Source organism: Periophthalmus magnuspinnatus, chromosome 5 (genome assembly GCF_009829125.3).
Source record: "Periophthalmus magnuspinnatus isolate fPerMag1 chromosome 5, fPerMag1.2.pri, whole genome shotgun sequence".
Lineage (NCBI taxonomy): Eukaryota > Metazoa > Chordata > Actinopteri > Gobiiformes > Gobiidae > Periophthalmus > Periophthalmus magnuspinnatus.
This window is the reverse complement of record NC_047130.1, coordinates 33,428,159-33,445,808: the sequence shown is the minus strand read 5'-3', so window position 1 is coordinate 33,445,808 and position 17,650 is coordinate 33,428,159. Positions and strand designations below refer to the sequence as shown.

The 17,650-nt window shown below is 36.8% G+C and overlaps 1 protein-coding gene across 1 annotated transcript; it reads right to left on the bottom strand.

Moving 5' to 3' along the window:
* Positions 1 to 658: 658 nt before the first annotated feature.
* On the bottom strand, positions 659 to 8,794 carry ngfb (nerve growth factor b (beta polypeptide)). Its single transcript, XM_033966204.2, has 3 exons — positions 8,701 to 8,794; positions 2,797 to 2,937; positions 659 to 1,511 (listed from the first exon to the last, which is right to left on the bottom strand). Exon 3 carries the CDS (start codon positions 1,492 to 1,494, stop codon positions 922 to 924), a length of 573 nt encoding a protein of 190 aa, XP_033822095.1. The 5' UTR covers positions 1,495 to 1,511; positions 2,797 to 2,937; positions 8,701 to 8,794; the 3' UTR covers positions 659 to 921.
* Positions 8,795 to 17,650: the final 8,856 nt, after the last annotated feature.

Here is a 17,650-nt window from a genome sequence, read left to right as displayed (position 1 = left end):
TGGATATCATAAGTAATATGGAATGTTTTGTTCTATACTATATGAACTATACTTCACAATTATGTAGTTAAATTAAACTATTGCAAATGAACTGTAAACTGATGGTTCATGTTGGTTTCCTTTATGTTTTAAATTGTAGTCTTCTGTTCTACACACTTTTATTTATATGTAAGTTGAAGACAGCCTTGTCTGCTCCCACAGTCCCACAGCCTTGTCTGCTCCCACAGTCCCACAGCCTTGTCTGCTCCCACAGTCCAATATGTGATTTTGACCCAAATGTCACTATCAAAACAAAGGTGCTGTGATACTATCTAAGTAAATTAAGTAAAGAAAGAGAACTGAAAGATTTGGAGAGCATTTTATATTTTTGTAGCCTTTTGTCATGTCTACTATTGAAAGAGAAGCTAGAAAAACTGAATTCAAAGCCCTGATAAATGTTGCCAGTAAAATTAAACCTAATTTGTGTGATTAAGACAATTTCTTTTTACTGCACAATGTTACTCATTGTTCTTGGAAAAGAATAGGCTTATCGTATGATAGCTAAATAACCTTTCATACAAATTTAAACAACAGAGCCCATAATGTGGTATGTGTTTAATAAATAACAATATCAACCACTTTTGTTTAACAAACATTTGCGTCCCTCATATCTGGGACAAATGGTATTTCAAATAAGTCTTTTGTCAATTCTTCAGAAGTATTTCTACTACACTATACCCTATAAACCAATCCATGTCATCAATTTTAACTTTTCAAAACATGATTTATTTTTGACCCAGACCAGACCATAATAGAGCACACCAATAACTTCCTGTGTGTGGGGAGTGGTCTGTCTTTGGCAGTTATGAATGTGCAGAAATGTCTTTTGTTGAATGTATTTGTGGTTATCTCTTACAGATGGTGATATGTAATGACAAATGTTTATTGCCGCCATGATTTGCGGCTAAGCACACAGACACACGCAACATTGATGCGGATGTGTCTCCAGGCCACTAAGTTGTCGTGAGAGGTCAGAGCCCGAACAAATGTGTGGGAGTTGGTGCAGTAGGAGTTCCAGTGTCTTGAATCAATCCCCAAACAGCCTGACCCAGCCCCGGAACGCGATGTGTGACAGGTTGTTTCAAAGAAATATTGCTTCTTGTTCACATTGTTGATCTTTACATCTGGTAACACTGTCACCTCATTTCCTAAAATATCAGTTGCTTTGGTTTTGTTCCCTACCCAGTTGCTGACACTGTCACACACGGAGTACATGCCCCTGTGCTGGGGTTGCCCTGCTTGTCGGCTCTTCCTGGTGCCCCGGGCCCATGAAGGCTCTGCATCAGGGGGCTGAGCGCTGAGAAGCACCCTGGGTGAGAGGTGACGTCTCTTTCTGAACAGTTTGGAGTCCACTGTGGGTATAGAGGTGCCTGCGTCCTGCTGCTTTGTGATCCTGGTGGAGGCCACTGCCTGGGCACTAATGAGGAGGAGCAGGGCCAGCATAGACGACCTCATGGGCTCACCACCGGGCACTGTCAACAAACCACAGCAAGTGAGTGCAAATGGTAAGGTACGTTATGTACAATAATACACAGTACACAATACACAGTATATTAGTGCTGTCAATTCATAACAAATATGTGTCACACTTCACAATTAAACACATACCACACCCTTTTCTCAATATTCATATGTAACATGTTATTGTTAATTTTATGGTATTATTTAAATATTCTACACATTTAAATACATTATTTAAATGCCAAAATGGCTCAAATTTAAGCCTAGACACTGTATCTCACAATGAAACTTTGTGGCCATATGTTTCAGGTAAATATACATGACCAGACAACAAGTTTAGGAGGGTTAAAGCCTGTCATTGTTGCTTGCAGGTGCAACTGGTGTTCATGGTGGTGACAGATGCAAGTGACTAGGGTAAGCCTGGCGTCTTTAGTGTTCTGTAGCTGTTTTATTTAATCTAGCTTAGACCAGATTGATATATGTAGGACTTGAGTTCAACACATTGATCAATCTGGAACGGCTCTCTCTGAAAGCGACTGGTAAATGTGTCGCCATGTTTGTTTTGTTCACTTCAATGCTTCGATGCTTCACCTTCAGCTTCCATACAAACCTCTGCCGTGTTATAGCCAGTTGCTAGGCGAATTTGAACTTTACAGCGGAAGTATTTCAAAATGGAGTTTGTGAACTCACAAATATTGTGAAAATGTTTCTCTGTAAGGTTTTCCCAGCCGTGCTAAGCGTTTGGTCTAAATTCATGCCATGCAGTAAATTTATTATTAATGCAATAATGTTTTTTCTCTAATGATGAGAACACCACAAATTACAGGTATTTTTTCCAACATGAAGTGACAGTGAATATCCACCATCTTGGGCATGTTAACACTATTACCATTAGCAGGCTATATCAGGTCCAGCGATTATACAATTGGTTTGCCTCTGGACACATTTTGAATAGTGGTGTATGACATTTGTAGGCACAAGTTAACATAAAAAGCATAGCCTGAACACATGGCGCATCAGTTGAGTCATGACCGCATTAAACACTTGGGAGGTCTTACCTCTGCTCTCTGTCGCTGTGTGTGGTGAACAAGGGGCAGGAAATGCACTAATGTAATATTGATATTAAATAAGTATATTAATAAGTGTATTCTATGATTTAAGAAAACTTCAGAATGACAGAAACATGCATGCTGTTGTTGTATCTATATCAAGGTATATTTGCACAGTGTAGCAGAAGCTTGCTCCAAACAGCATTTTAAGACATAGGTCCCAGTATGTACTGGTGCATTTTTGTACCTCCTCAGTGTCTCCTTGTGATCGGTGGAGTCCTGGCGGCTCTTAGAGAATTGGATAGAAACTCAGCTCATTCTGGGCTCCAGCCATCTGGCCCCTATGCAGTACCATCACCTCACTAGCCTCTGCATCCAATATCCAGATCTGAGAAAGACGAGCAGAAAATGCTCATAAAGCCACTGTAAACACATTCTTTGTGAGGCAGATACGGGAAGAGAATGTTAACTTTACAGCTTAGCTTAAACACACAGTGGACATACCAAAATACAGTTGCAGACCTGGGTAATGTAGATTACCTGAAGTAGACACAGGCTGTGAACCTAATGTTAATGTTGTAAAGTTTACTGTACTTGTATGAAATCGTTTTGACAAGATTGTTACAAACCAAACACTTCAATGCAACTAAAAAGTAAGGGAAAGTCTGATCATTTGGCTTAATTTTTTTGTAGAGAGGAGGTAGTGTTTTGAATGTCACAAAACCCTACTCAGTATGTTTAGAGGTTTTGGAATGTGATGGAAACAACTTTTTGAGGTGATACCCCTACATAGAATGAACAAGATCAGTGTATGGGCCTGTGGTTGGCTAGACACTTGAGGAGGGCTTGTTATTAGTTATTAGTTATTAGCAAGGCAATCTGCTGATACTGATTAGAGCTAATATTGATATTGCTAATATTGCTAATATTGATATTGATATTTTGAGCTGTATGATGGGTAGGTTTATGCCAACATTAAATGAAAATATATAAGTGTATATAATGTGTAGATTTAGGTAGTGCTATAATGAGCTCAATGCTTTCTTAATTTAAAAGAAGTTGTGATCCATCACACCTCATTAGGTCTGCTGCAGTAAAATAGATCCTTTTGAAGAAGTCATACAGCTACCAACAGACAGTATTTGACCACTGCTTAAGGCACTAATCATTTGTTCAGTAGTGGACACTGACTGGGAATTGCAGTGACATTTTTCAGTAACACCAATCAAATTGGTTCTCAGATATATAATGCATTAACTTACAGTATGTATTACTCATCACTTAAGTGTTTAAAAATGAAAATACTGTTTGTGATTAATGAGATCATTATAATCCTCCAACAGGAAAATATAAACTCAAGTTCATTTCCTCTTGTGTTCCCCGTTGATACTCTCCTCAGAGAAATGCTTATCACTCACAGTACTGATCTTTCATCAGGCAGAAATTCTAAGACTTAAACTTGTACTACTGGCTTTAATAATAAATTAATATGTAGGTGAAAACTAACGGCTAGCCATAATTTTCATCCTTGTTGGCTAGATAAGAGAGTGTATGGGTTGATAGATTTCGACTTCATTGCTAAAGTTTCAAAAATGTTTTTCTTTTCTTTTGATCAGTGTATTTATATCTGCAACGCACAGTATATTCCTCCAGGGTATCAGCATGTACATTATAGTTTTTAGGTTACAATCTTTTCACATGCCTAAGCTTGTTTTTGCATGTGAATAGTCAATGATGTATTTCACTTTTGGCAACTAGTCAAGCCAAACATGTTAAGATAATAGTATACATGTAAAGCATATTCTTTTCTCATTTTCACTGTAGCCCTGTTGTATCGAGTTAAGATCATGTTTCTGTTATCTATCAAACTATTTATAAAATTGTTGCAAAAGGCCGATGTTGGCAGTGAGATTGTGATTTAAGACAGATAGATGAAATTGTTCATGTCTAAGATGATTATGTGACGCCAAACAGCTACTAATGTGAGGTCCTGTTCATCAGAAAATAAGCTGCTGTCATGATGTAAGAGAGCTATCAGTGACCAGTCACTGTGATTGCAACATATGGGCGGCAGTGTTGTCTAGCCGAGTAGTTCCCACAAGACATCTTTGCTCATGTTTCCTGTTGATTGGTACTATCATGGAGACTGGAGACTCTTTCCATAGCAAGTCCTTTCTCTTATGTCATCAGACTTAATCAAAAGCAGGTACGGAAGGTATGCAGAAAATTCTTTCCATTTTTACAAAAAAACGTTCATGATTCACAGTGAGCTGTGTGAGAAAGTGCAATAAATGGAAGATTTAACAAGGACATTTTCATGACTTACTGGTGGCTTTGTTTGGTCTCACTGCTCTGAGAAATCACAGCTGACCTATGTCTCCATACACAATGTTGTAACTATGCACAACACATTCAGTGCGGAAGCATGTTACACTTCAGATTAGTCAAATAAACATTTAGAACAATGGCTGGGTTCATAATTTATTGGCTTATACACCACTTCTCTTAAGCTCTTGTTTTAAGATGCATTTCATGCACAGCCTCCTATGAATACTATCAGCTAAATCTCAGTAATCAAAAAGATGAACATTCTTGTAAACTCATATATGTAAGATGGACCTTTGATTAAAAAAAACAAAAAATACTTTCATTTCAATCAACAGAGGAAATTGATTTCCCTGTTTAAATTCCTAAACACACTTTCACTGTGTTGTGAAAGTGTGTTTAGGAATATATACAGACTATTATGCATGATTAGAGGCCATAACTACCGTCTTCCTCAGACTTTTTCTAAGCATCTCATGACATAGTGTTTCCAAGGAAAACTAAGTGTTTAAAATGTGTCTCTGCGTTGCTGCTTTTGTTTCATTGAAACTAATCACCAGACTTTCCTTAACTATCACAATGTACCAGGGCTGACTTGAAACAATATGGAACTGTGAAACACAACTAATACAACTAAGGAATTAAGCAAAACGTTGACTTAATGCTCTTTTGTTTTTTCTTTTTTGGAACTATTTAGAGCATTCACGTCACAGCATTTCAAATAAACTTCAAACTTCACATGAAAATGTTTTGCCTGTTGCACTGCCATGTTGCTTTCATATACTTATATACCATAATATAAACTGGAGAGCATGTTTATTATTGCTCACCGCAGACACAAGATAATTATTTTGTCAAGATGTTTGTGGAGTTTATATTGGATAAACATATGAGGTTATTATGGCACACATAAGTGTAATGCTTGTGTGATTCATTCTGCATATTTTGTTTGAATATATTTAGTTTGTTTCTATCGTGAGAGCGCCTGCCCTCTTGATGTCATCTGGTGCTAATCCAGAAAGTCCTCATCTTTGTATATATCATCACACTTTATTCTTTTCAGTGCTTTGACTGCCTTCATTACCATACCTTTCTGTCCTTGTGCCCCCGATTGTGTTTTTGGTGGTAAAAATCTATGTGGCCTTTACAAAGTACATGAAATGCCAAAAGTAAAACCAGTCAGAAGAACACACACATTATGTAAAGCAATCTCTTTCTCTAGCTGTTTTACAAACTTTTCTATTAAAGGATTCCTTTATTTTGTATCTCTGGATGCTTCATTCAGACTGACACACATATTCCAGTAGTTTTATGTTTAACATTTCTTCTCTTTTCTGGTCAGTTTGCCCTCTCAAATGCAAGCTTTTGTGTGAAAACCACAGTTGTCTAGTCTGCATCTAAAGATGCATGCTATTTCATGTAATCAACTTGAATAGATTTATATGGGTCATTGTTATGTCAAAGACCATATTGGTCTTACACATTTTCAATGTTATACTTAACAATGTTTTGACAAATTGCATAGAAGAATTTGTTACTATCTAATTGGAAGCCTGATTTATTAAAGTTTTAACTCCAAAAATGAGGATTTTACTCCATTAAGATCTAGTAGTTTACTAGCTATTTGATTAGATACCCGAAATCCTCTGTATTTTTATTTAGTAATTTATTTACATAATGTTGTCAACAAAAATGTAGTATATTTTAAGATTTGTATGTAATTTTTACACATAAAACTACTGAAATATATTTACATTAATACAATATGACTAGGAGAAAGGACACGCACATCCATCCTGAAGCAAGCGTCCAAGAAGGCAACACAAAATATATCTAAAAAAAAGAAGTTGGACCACATAACTTAAATACTCCAAAAGTGAGTTTATTCTGCTCTCTACAGTGATGTTAGTGGTGCAGCTCTTCATCAGACAGAGCCTGATGTTTAGATTTTTTTTTTTTAAATATGAAAACATATGAAGAAAATCTTGCAATACATTTTGTAGCTATAAATTTAACAATTGTTCCTATTCACTAGCAGTGTTTTGCCTTAAACGATGGGGTAATAATAACAGCAAGCTATAATGATAGAATAATTATTTTGCTGTGTTTTACTATAGTATATTAGAATGTACTATGGTAGAAGTTGCTCCTGTTTTATTTCTATGTATTAGTAGGCACTAGCTTCTTAGCATTGTGCCTGGGGCTAGTAGAGAAGACGGGACATGTCTGAATGAAAGGATAGATGCTGATGCAATTATGCACAAGCTAATGGTGTTTGATACCAGTGAAGGCAGGAATAACAGAAGCCCCTGTAATTGAAGGCAATTATAGTCTTGTTCTTTTTGGAACTGCGCAGTAGAAACTGAACATATACTGTATTTTTTGCTTGTCAATCACATAACCATAATAGCAAACATATGCAATTAATGAGTAACAATAGTTGGGTGTATTGCTAATCTATTTGGGAAAACTAAACATGGGCAGTAGTTTTCATTAACCCTTTCAAGTAGGATGAAAACAACCTTAACACATGCGTCTAATGTTTGGTCCAAGAGCCCCTTTTCATCCACATTCTATTATCCTTAAAATAATAAATAATGTTATTTTAGTGAAAATGGAATGTATGTGTTGATGGAAAACTTATTTGGAAAACAATGATTTTTTACTGTTTCCCTCCCTCATACACATTGCATTCATGCGCTCTGCAACTTATAATTAAATACCACAGTAGGACACATCAAATGAGGACAGGCTATGGGAAAACACTTCATTCTGCTACACGACCTTCATTAGTTTTGAGTAGAGAGTCCCGAAGAACAGTAATTAGCCAAAGAAATACAGCGAAATGTCCAGTAATGTTTTAGCTGGAAGACTATGTTTGTCTATGCAAGTCAAGGCCATTATGTTAAATTCATTCAACTTAACAAATAATAGTTTTTGGTCTATACTTTGGGGTTAACTGTGAGGAAGCCACATGTTTGGCAGTGTTACAGTATTCCTCACATCTCATTTTAGAAAGACACAAGCCCAAGTTTCTCTTTGAAACCAGCACCAAGGATTAACCCCAAAACACACCTCCAGCGCCAACCTGACAAACTTATGTCAACAATAACATCTGACACTAAAACTGACTGGTGTCACTGTGAGGTGCCCGCAAGCCTGCTTGACTGTACCTACTCTTACTACTCACTGTCATATCTACCCACCACCCTGCCCCCCTGTTTTTCAATAAAGGCACACATTTCCAGCCTAGATTTAAAGAGGACTCTATCAATAAATCACATGGGAAGGTTAGGGACTAAACCAGTAGCAGGAAAAGTGTATTATGTTGTTTTCTCAAGCATAGCTAATAACCTACTATTATGCAAAGAATGTAATAAATTGCTTTAAGTACACATATACTCTGTGCATAATTTGATGTTAGCCTCCAGCCAGTTCCTTGTTACAAACCCAAGCTCAAAATACAAAAAAATGTGCAGGAATGCTTTGAGAGTATTTCCTAGCCTCAAGAGATGAGTGTCGTTCTGATATGTGCTATTGTAACCTGATGAGCCCAAGGCTAAGCTTCAGCAGTTTGTGATGGGAAAGAGGAGTGTGCTCTGTGTGTTATGGTCTCATTCTAACACATACAAACATAACATCATTATTTTTCATGAAAACTAGTCTCTACAGTGAGTTGTAGTGAAACAAATACACAGTTAAGACCTTGAGTCTTAACTGGCAGAAATCTGTGTTGTGACAACAGTGTGCTAGCCTTACTGTCCATGTAACTCTATTTTCATAGATGAAAACGAAAAGTTAAGTAAAGATGTAAATTTGTACTTACTTCAGTAAAGGGTCCCACTCATGAAGACTGGTTTCCAAGGGTTCCTCAAACTCATTCCAGTTTGTGTTCAATTCCACAAAAGTCCAAGTCAAATATATTTTCTCAGTAGCATATCCAAATTGTGGTGTCTGCAGACTACACTTGTTTGAAAATAGTTCTCAAACAAAGTGCGAAACATCCCAGAGGCTGCGGACTGTTCGATTGTGAGGTGCAGAGTGGGGCAGGTCCTAGTGTCTGCCCTCCTCCCTCGAAAGCACAAGTAATTGTTCATCATTTCCTCAAATTCCTCTTTCAATGTTTAGAGTTGTCGCAAGCTTGTTCTTCCTAAAAATTTGAAACAGTGTATACATTTATTTATTTATTTTTTTACCATTGTCTCTCTCTACTTAATTAATTACTCGCATGGCTTTTCAGTGTTGTGCATTACAAATCCAATAATTTGACTGATACAGGCTCTAGTACTAGTCACCTTTTTACCCTAATACAAATGTAGTTTCATTTAAACCAATGGAAAACAAATAGCTTTTCCATTCCTTTGACATCTCCGTGAGATAGTGCAGGTGTTTGTATATTTCCCAGATGTGAAACCAACTATTTTTAAACTGACGTAATTGTCCAGGCCAATACTTTCATTCTGATAGAGTTAAAAATGTTTTTTGCTGTTTGAAGCATAAGCAGTGTATTCAGTGAAAGTACTAAAATTTCAAAAAGGGATGTGATCTTGAAATTGTATAAACCAATGCAGGTGTATTTTAGCTCAAGGTCACCACAAGTTGAATACATTTAGTCATCTATGCATGAATACAGTAGTTGTATTTGTGTTGTTTTTGAAGCAATACTATATCCCCATCTGTTCACATCTGGAGCTTAAAGAGAACATACTTATTTGATTCTGTCTAATTACTGTATTAAAGAAGGATTAAATTCTTAGATTTTCCACTTAGACCATTAGGACATGACCATTGGTTTGCGCTATATAAAACATTGTTGTATGTTGTTTTGGCCTTACACTGCTTTGTTTTACAGGATTTTTGTGAAGGAAAATGAGTTGTCTCTGAATTGAATTGTCTCTGTTCCAGTAAAAGAGTTTATAGTATTACTTTATCTCATAATCAATGTATTTTGAGCATTCTGATGTGCTCTATAATGGGACACAGGTCATCCACCATTCTATTATCCTTATTTTTATTTTAAAATGTATTTTCCAGATAGTTATTTTAGTGAAAATGGAATGTATGTGTTGATGGAAAACTTAATTAGAAAACAGTCATTTTCTACTGTTTTACATAAAAAAAAAAATCAGGGTTTCCCTCCCTCTTACACACAGCATTTGACTTACAATTAAATATCACAGTAGGACATGTCAAATGAGGATGGGTTATTTGTTATAAAAATAATGTCATATACATGCATTTATGATTTTGTATATATCTTCTCTATTCCACTAACAGAGTTTACAGTATTACTTTATCTCATAGTCAATGTAATTTGAGCATTCCAGCATGTTCTATAATGGGACATAGGCCATTATCGCCCGCTTTTTGGGTAGATAAACTACTCTTGTGCAGGCACTACTCAGATGTGGAAAATTACAGGAAAGCATTATGTTTACAGTAGCTCAATCATGACTGATAGAACATTCATCCAGATCCAGATTTTTCTACAGAATCAACAAAATCTTACCAGAAATAGTTATACATAAAATACATGTTAAAATGTTATTGAACATCTATTTTAGTGCTTCTTTGTACTGGTGATCCACATCTGGTCTTCATCAGCCACATCAGCGAGGACCAAGTCTTCGAAAAGACAGCTGACTTGGTGGAACTGAGCAGGAAGTAAGTTCTTAATCTTGGTTCTATGAAAACTTCAGATCTGATTATCATAAAGACATAGCAGAGCAAGATGTAGTGCTCCCTGGTCAACAAGTGTTACACAGAATTTTGCAAGTGGGACTGCAGCTCCCTAACAGCAATTCTGGTCTCATGGACTTAATTTGCTATAAAAGTCATCTGTCATCTCCTGCCCTATAAAATTCAGGAAGAAGTAAAAGGCACGATGTAATTTCCAATTCAGCAACTGTTATTGAGACCACACCTGCGAATGTTGTCATTGTAAAAAAATATCTATATTTAAGGGGTTGTGTAGGGTTTGTGTGAAGAACTGTAAGAGTCAGGTTTCCTTTTGCAAAGTTAAACATAGCTAAAGTTTTGGTCCCATGTGGATCAAAGTTCAAAGCAAAGTTTACTTCCGACATCTGAGTTGAATTTACTATTGGATAGAGTCTTTTTAGTACTGTCACTACAAGAGTTTTAGCTATTTGTGGTTTATTAATGGTTTCCAGTTTATTCTAAGCAAATGAACCTGACCTGAGCAGTAATCTAAAGGATCACAAGCCAATGTCAGGTCAAGCATGTGACCTCTGACCTTCTTTGTGCCCAGCCCAGATTACTGCCAGGCCACCAGCCATAGCCTTTCTGGAAAAGCATCCCAGCCCCAGAGTACAATGGCCTTGTTGTCTTTCTCTGATTTTTGCATTAGATAAAATGTAATGTAAAAATTCAAAAAACAGACCAAAAAATGTCATAACTATTTTATATTATTGAGTGATCCAGTAAGTTTTATTACAACACCTTCCACATCCATACTTGATGTTGTTGTACTGTTTTTCCTTTGTGTAAATCTTGATGCAGTGATTGTCAGCACACTGTGTTTATACGTGGAATGATGATTGAGAGATCCTCTCCTCGTTATGTGTTTACAGAGACTTCAGTCTTGTGTGTGCTTGGTGAAAAAATGCTATTCTTTGTAAAAGTAATAATATAAAGCATCAATATTAAAATTATCCCTACAATCATACAATCATAATCATTCTCATTATTTAAGCAGTTTCTGTCACTATCCAATGTTAACCATTTATAGATTGTCAAGCATTTATTGGGGACAAAACCTGATCCAGATCTTCCCCAAATCATTCATTAAAATTGTAACCAGTGGATATGTAAAATCTTTTGTCCTGTGTCGGTGAACTTGATGGCAGAAGATATACGTCAAAGTCCCTTTTTTCACAATAAAGTATTGTTGGGCAGTCTGTTGGTGCCAAGGTTTGGCTCTGTTCCCACCACAGATGCCCCGCGGCATAAATTGCTTGGCAGTCTAAGCTTCCCAGAATGTATAGTGAACAGCGAATAATGTGCTTTGACAGTGCAGCGTGATGTCATCAATAGCAAGAATTTGTTCTATGCTGTTCAGTAGAAATCTAAACATGTCTATTATTGTGAGTGCTGCCTACTATTTCATCCATTATTTTAATAACAATTGAAAGTATTAACTGTAATTTGGGATACCTTTAATACACCAATTGGCACTTAGACTTTTTTCCACAGATAGTGTTTTTCAAAATGTAGTCCCCTCTTTGTTCATTACCTGTTCAGGACCCATCACTTCAGAGTTGTGCCGCTGTAATCAAATCTGACTCAGGCGGGACAACTAGTCCAGCGGCTAAATAGGTTTGGCCCTTGGGGCAAGCCAATGTCTATTATGCTATTACCTTGAAAGACTGGGACCCCCACACACATACATGCACACAGAGGATCGGGTGGCAGCCAAACTTTGATCAAACTGGAGCAAACTGCAGGACTCGATCTGGATCTGTCATCTCTTAGTAATTTAGTATAGTAAAATGCTATCATAAAAGGTGTATTACTAAGTCCAATTATTTCTTATAAATATAATTTTCTGGCAGATATTACAACAATACTGCAGCATTAGGTAACATGATCTCTACATTGAAGGTAGTAATACAGATGCCACAAATAACACACATTTAATAATAAAATTCAATCAAAACTGTTTTGTTTTTTTTCCATTTGTGAAGATGCAACAGACATCACTCAATACTCAAAAGTCTCAAAACTGAGGCGTAAAACATAGCCTACTGTACATCTACCCAACAGTGTATTTCACTGTTATAGTGAAGTTCAGTTCCTAAAATTACTTATACTTTATATTTAAAAATGGCTTGTACTTCATGTGAATTTGAACAATCTGGTCACCAGATGTGTTTAGGATATCAACATAATTCCCAAACCAGCTGCCGAACACTGTCAGATTTATTGTATATTCAAAAGTGGATGTGTTTCCAATAAGACATATAATTTAGAATATTTCTGTTTGGTAAAATATGTATTTGTACGCATAATCATAAACATCTTAACAGATGCTGATACTTGGCTTTAAATATTTAGCAAAATTGTTCAGTTTGACCTTCAGGACTGTTTTAACAAGAATGTAGCCCCCTCTGCATAGCTTATCCCTAAAAATGTCATGTGTTCTTGGCATGTGAGACCCAGCTCCCCTAAATTCTACTAAATACCTTAGTTGCAGTTTAGACTCTTTAATGCATTCTGAGGACATAGGTCTGACAATTTCAGGAAAGAAAACACTAACACTAGTTTTGCTGTCATTTCCAATCCAAATAGTGTCTGTTTTTGTTCTAGTTCTGCTCATGCAAATGTATTCAAAATTAGAGCAAAATGACTCTGAGCACCTCAGTTCAGCAAGATATACAGAACAAGGACAGAAATGGCTAAATGCTTGTGCTGCCCTCCTGTGGCTGACTGAAGTAGTTCCAACAACAAATCAAGCAGCAAATTGCATGAAATATGTTTAGAATTTGTGGCTTTGTGTATTTGAGCTTGAGGGTTTTTTTTGTTTTTTTTTTGTTTGTTTAAATAAGTGTTATTAATTATTTAAAAATTTTGTATTGTTCCCATAATCTAATAAAACACATGATTTTCAATGCATACTGTTGCTCCAGTCGTTGTATAACATAGCACATCCTGTTTTGAAGCCAGTATCCTCAGTGGAGCAGCGACAGGGCAGGTATGCCTGCCCAAGTGCTCATTAGAAGAAAGAGCAAATGAATCCTCGCAGGAATCTTCTAACTATACCAAGCCAACAACAACAGATGCACAAGCCTGCTGCTGGAAAACTTGTGATTGGTTAATGAAGCTCTCTTTGTGAGTGCTTTTGCCAGGCGAAATGTCAGCAGTGGCAGTGTGGCATACAAAATAAAGCCTGAAGCCACCAGTGACATCATGTGTGTGACAAGAGTGATCCCTTTGTATTGAGATGGGGATGTGGTATAGGACAGCTGATGCGTAGTGACTGATTGGCTTAAAAAGCTTCACAGAGCAGTATGCCTTTGTGTATGTTCCGCTATAAGTAGCTGTGCATAGTAATGATGACTATATATAGATAGCAACATGTATTACACCTTCACAAAGCCTTGAAGTAGTACAGCGTAGCATAGGATATAGGCAGGGAAAGGCTGAAAACAAAAACTGTAACATGAGAAAAGAATCCGGTGTTGAGATTTGGAATAACACAGTGGGTACATTTACATGGCCAGTAAATAAGTAAAAAACAGATAACTAGAATAATCTGAAAATGTGATTTTTGGTGTCTATTTACATGCACAAAACAATTCTGATCATCAAAAACACCTGGTGACATGTGTCAGTTAATCAATGTTTTTTAGAGCAAATATTGTATTTGGAAGACAAAGTGTAATCAATTTAAAAATAACTCATTCATCAGATTCTGTTTACCTGACATTTCAACGCTCTGATAACTCGAGAAAACAGATAATGATCTGATTTTTGTAAACACAGGCTTAGAGAATTACAGAATCATTTTGCATGTGTCTAGTTCATGTATAGAACAAATGCACAGCTCCAACTGTTGTATCTGGTTTTGTCCCTTGGGAGCCTCTAGCAATAGGAAAACAATAGTTGGCTTGGCTGTGTACCCTTGCATCAGGTGTAGTAAACAACCTTGTAGTATTTTCTACATTACCAACCATTGATTAAATGTAGGACAACAACCATGTCCAATTTTTCTATCTTCACAATGCAATAACACACTGATAAAGATTGTTGGAGTGACTAACAGTAGAAATTGACTGAAGCCAATCTCTCCATTTTAAAGTGTGTGTCAGAACCCAGTTGGATCACTCTTCTCCCTCAATCTCGCTCTGGGCTGCACTGAAACGTCTCATAGAAACCTGTCATATATCACCTGAAGCACAGTAGAGTCTAGCTCTCTCCTCATGGGTCAGAATATTTATATCTATGTCCCATCTGTGCACAAATTGTTCTCCTTTTCATAAATGATTGAGCTAAAGCAATTGCACATGCAGAAAGGGAAGTGAGATATACCCTTGGTGTGTAGCAGGAGCAGTCACTGTGTCCAATGTCTGTGTTTGTTTAGTGAGAACAAATGTGAGCTGTATCAAACGTGACACAGTTGGAGTCGCGCCGGATGTTTTTGAATAAAGGTGTCAGATTCTTGTGTCTTCATTGCGTGTGTAGATTTATGTATCAGCTCAAGTTAGTGCAGTTTTACACTTAGTTAATCACATTTGTAAATCACTGAATTAACCATCTCTTTTGGCTCAAGCTTTGGTGTTTCTTTATTAATGAAGTAGATTAAGATTCTCTATTCAAACTGAGCATTTATCTTATTAACAAAAGTAATTTGATTTAGTGATATAAATGCGACAATTATACCAATATTCAAAATGGCATTTGTACAGTGCAGATGGGCATATGCAATCCACAAAGGTCCAATTACTAAATCCATTTTGTAAATGGTTACATTAAATCATTAGGAGCTGTACGATCACCAAAGCTATTACACACCAGTAAACAGAGACTTCAGAGGATTTATGGGCACGCACTGGCAGCACGCTGCAGTGCCAGCTGGGAGTTTCAGCGGTCAGTGATACAATATACACGCACTACATCACAAAGACTTCACTTTACTGTGACACATTTAAACCAAACACTCTACATTTGGCTAATGTGCTCATGATGATGGTACCTCCTGTGACACAAGGACAGCTCACAGAGATGCTTCTGTGATTTAGCACTTGGGGTTCATCTGGTCTCTTCAAAGCGCCCTCTTCTAATGAGCACTTTGAAGTCTGTCCTAACAAAGCTCCTGTCTGCTGTTTGAGCCTAAGAAAAGATTAAGAGCACTTTATTATTGCAATCAACAATGGGAATGGAGGGGTGTTGCTTCATGATTCAATGACTGTATTTCCTTGTTAATCAGTTTTAATGTTCCCAAGCAACACAGTAAGATGCTAGAATTTAAGTGTACAATTTACATTATAGGTATATTCAAATCTCATTTTGCTGATTTTGACTACACCATTGTCCTTTGTGTCATAGTTTTTCCATGCATATTCCCACAGCTGTGGCTGAATAGACACTGTCATCATGTCCACTGACCTAGATCATTACCTCAGTCAGGCTGCCACTGTGTTATTGGTAAATATCCCAATACAAACTGCTGCTGGGAGACTCAATACTCTTGTGTGGTCATACCAAGCTGCTGTTCCTGCCCATGTACTATCTGGAGCTTCAACCAAATTTATATATTACAGCTTTAGACCAGTTTTACAAGAAAGAAAAAAAAAACCCCAAAAAAAACAACAACACATTTGCACTTACCTGTTTCAAGTATCTTTTATTAGGATAATAAATAGCCTAGCTTAAAAATTACATTCAGAACTTTCCAATATGACAGATATCTGAGATGTTAGAATGGTAGAGTTGACCAATGAATTTACTGTACACATTGTTGTAGGCTATCTTTGCTGGTTGACTGATGTGCTTCTGGGCTTCTGCCAGTTTCAAATGATTTTGGTTTGTTTCTGGCAGCGACATGCTGGAACCCTTCTCTGCTCGCAATGAGCTGTCTAATCAGCCTATCCACAAACTTGGCCTGGTTTGAAACAATAAAAGTTAACCTGATGTGTTTTCCTATTCAAAATAATTTTTTTAAACATTAAAACAGCATTGACTTTCTAAGATGTCTCAAGCTCATGTCAGATTTTACACTATAGAGTACTGATTGTGTGAAGATACTGTGAATCACATGTGACATCCAGAAAATAGACTCTTCTCCACTGATAAATTAATCAAATTTATCAGTGTTTATTTATCAAATTTTCTTTTAATTGGGATTGACATTCAGTCATGTCTAATCGTCAATGATATGCTTGGGTCTATTGAATCAGGAGGTCTACAGTCAACCTTCAGTCACTATTTACTATTGATTCAGCCTTAGGAGGAATACACTGAGCTATTTTCTGTGTTAAATGTCACTGATAAAAGTGTGTCTTGATCATGTTCATGAAATCAATATTGAAAGCCATTTTGTTTTTGAAAAGAAGAAATAAAATTCACTTGAAGTTTTTGATTGATCAATATGAGGAAAATAAATTGTGATTTTTATTTTATTTTTTGTCATATGGTCCAGCCCTTCTTCTCGGCCTGTGCCTGAGAAGATATTTCAGTAACAGGACTTCAAACAGACATCTCTCAGCAGCACAAGATTTCTGTTTACATCAAACATGGGAATAGTGCCTGTGCTGCTTGCTTGTTTGTCCATGAAGAAAATAGTGTGGGTGATTCATTAGCATTCATGCATGCGAACATACATGTGCACATTCTTAATATTTACAGTAGATGCACTCTTTAGGCTTTTCTTTCTATTGGTGGAAATGAGAGCTCAATAAGTATATAATTAATCCTACTTTGCATAACTTCCTACCCAAGAGAATGTGTGAAATCATGTTAGCTACACGTGTGTTTGTGTGTGTCACCAAACATGTGGGGGTGCAGCTGCTTAAAGAGCTGTCCATAGTGGGCAGCAGGCTGTGAAATTTAATCTCAAAGTGTTAATTTCACAGCCTGGAAAACTGGCCAGGAAAATTCCCCATCACAGCAGCAGGAAAAAACTGGAATCCCCCATTTTCCTGTTACCATGGATACCAGCATGATACCAAAATACCATCAAAGGAATGCCTCTATCTGTGCACATGGATATATGTTTGATTTGACCTCATACAGTATCCTCAGGAGGAATGATACAGTGG

Excerpts from the sequence above, each read along its gene's own strand:
- ngfb (XM_033966204.2), bottom strand. The coding sequence starts at position 1,494 with ATGAGGTCGTCTATGCTGGCCCTGCTCCTCCTCATTAGTGCCCAGGCA.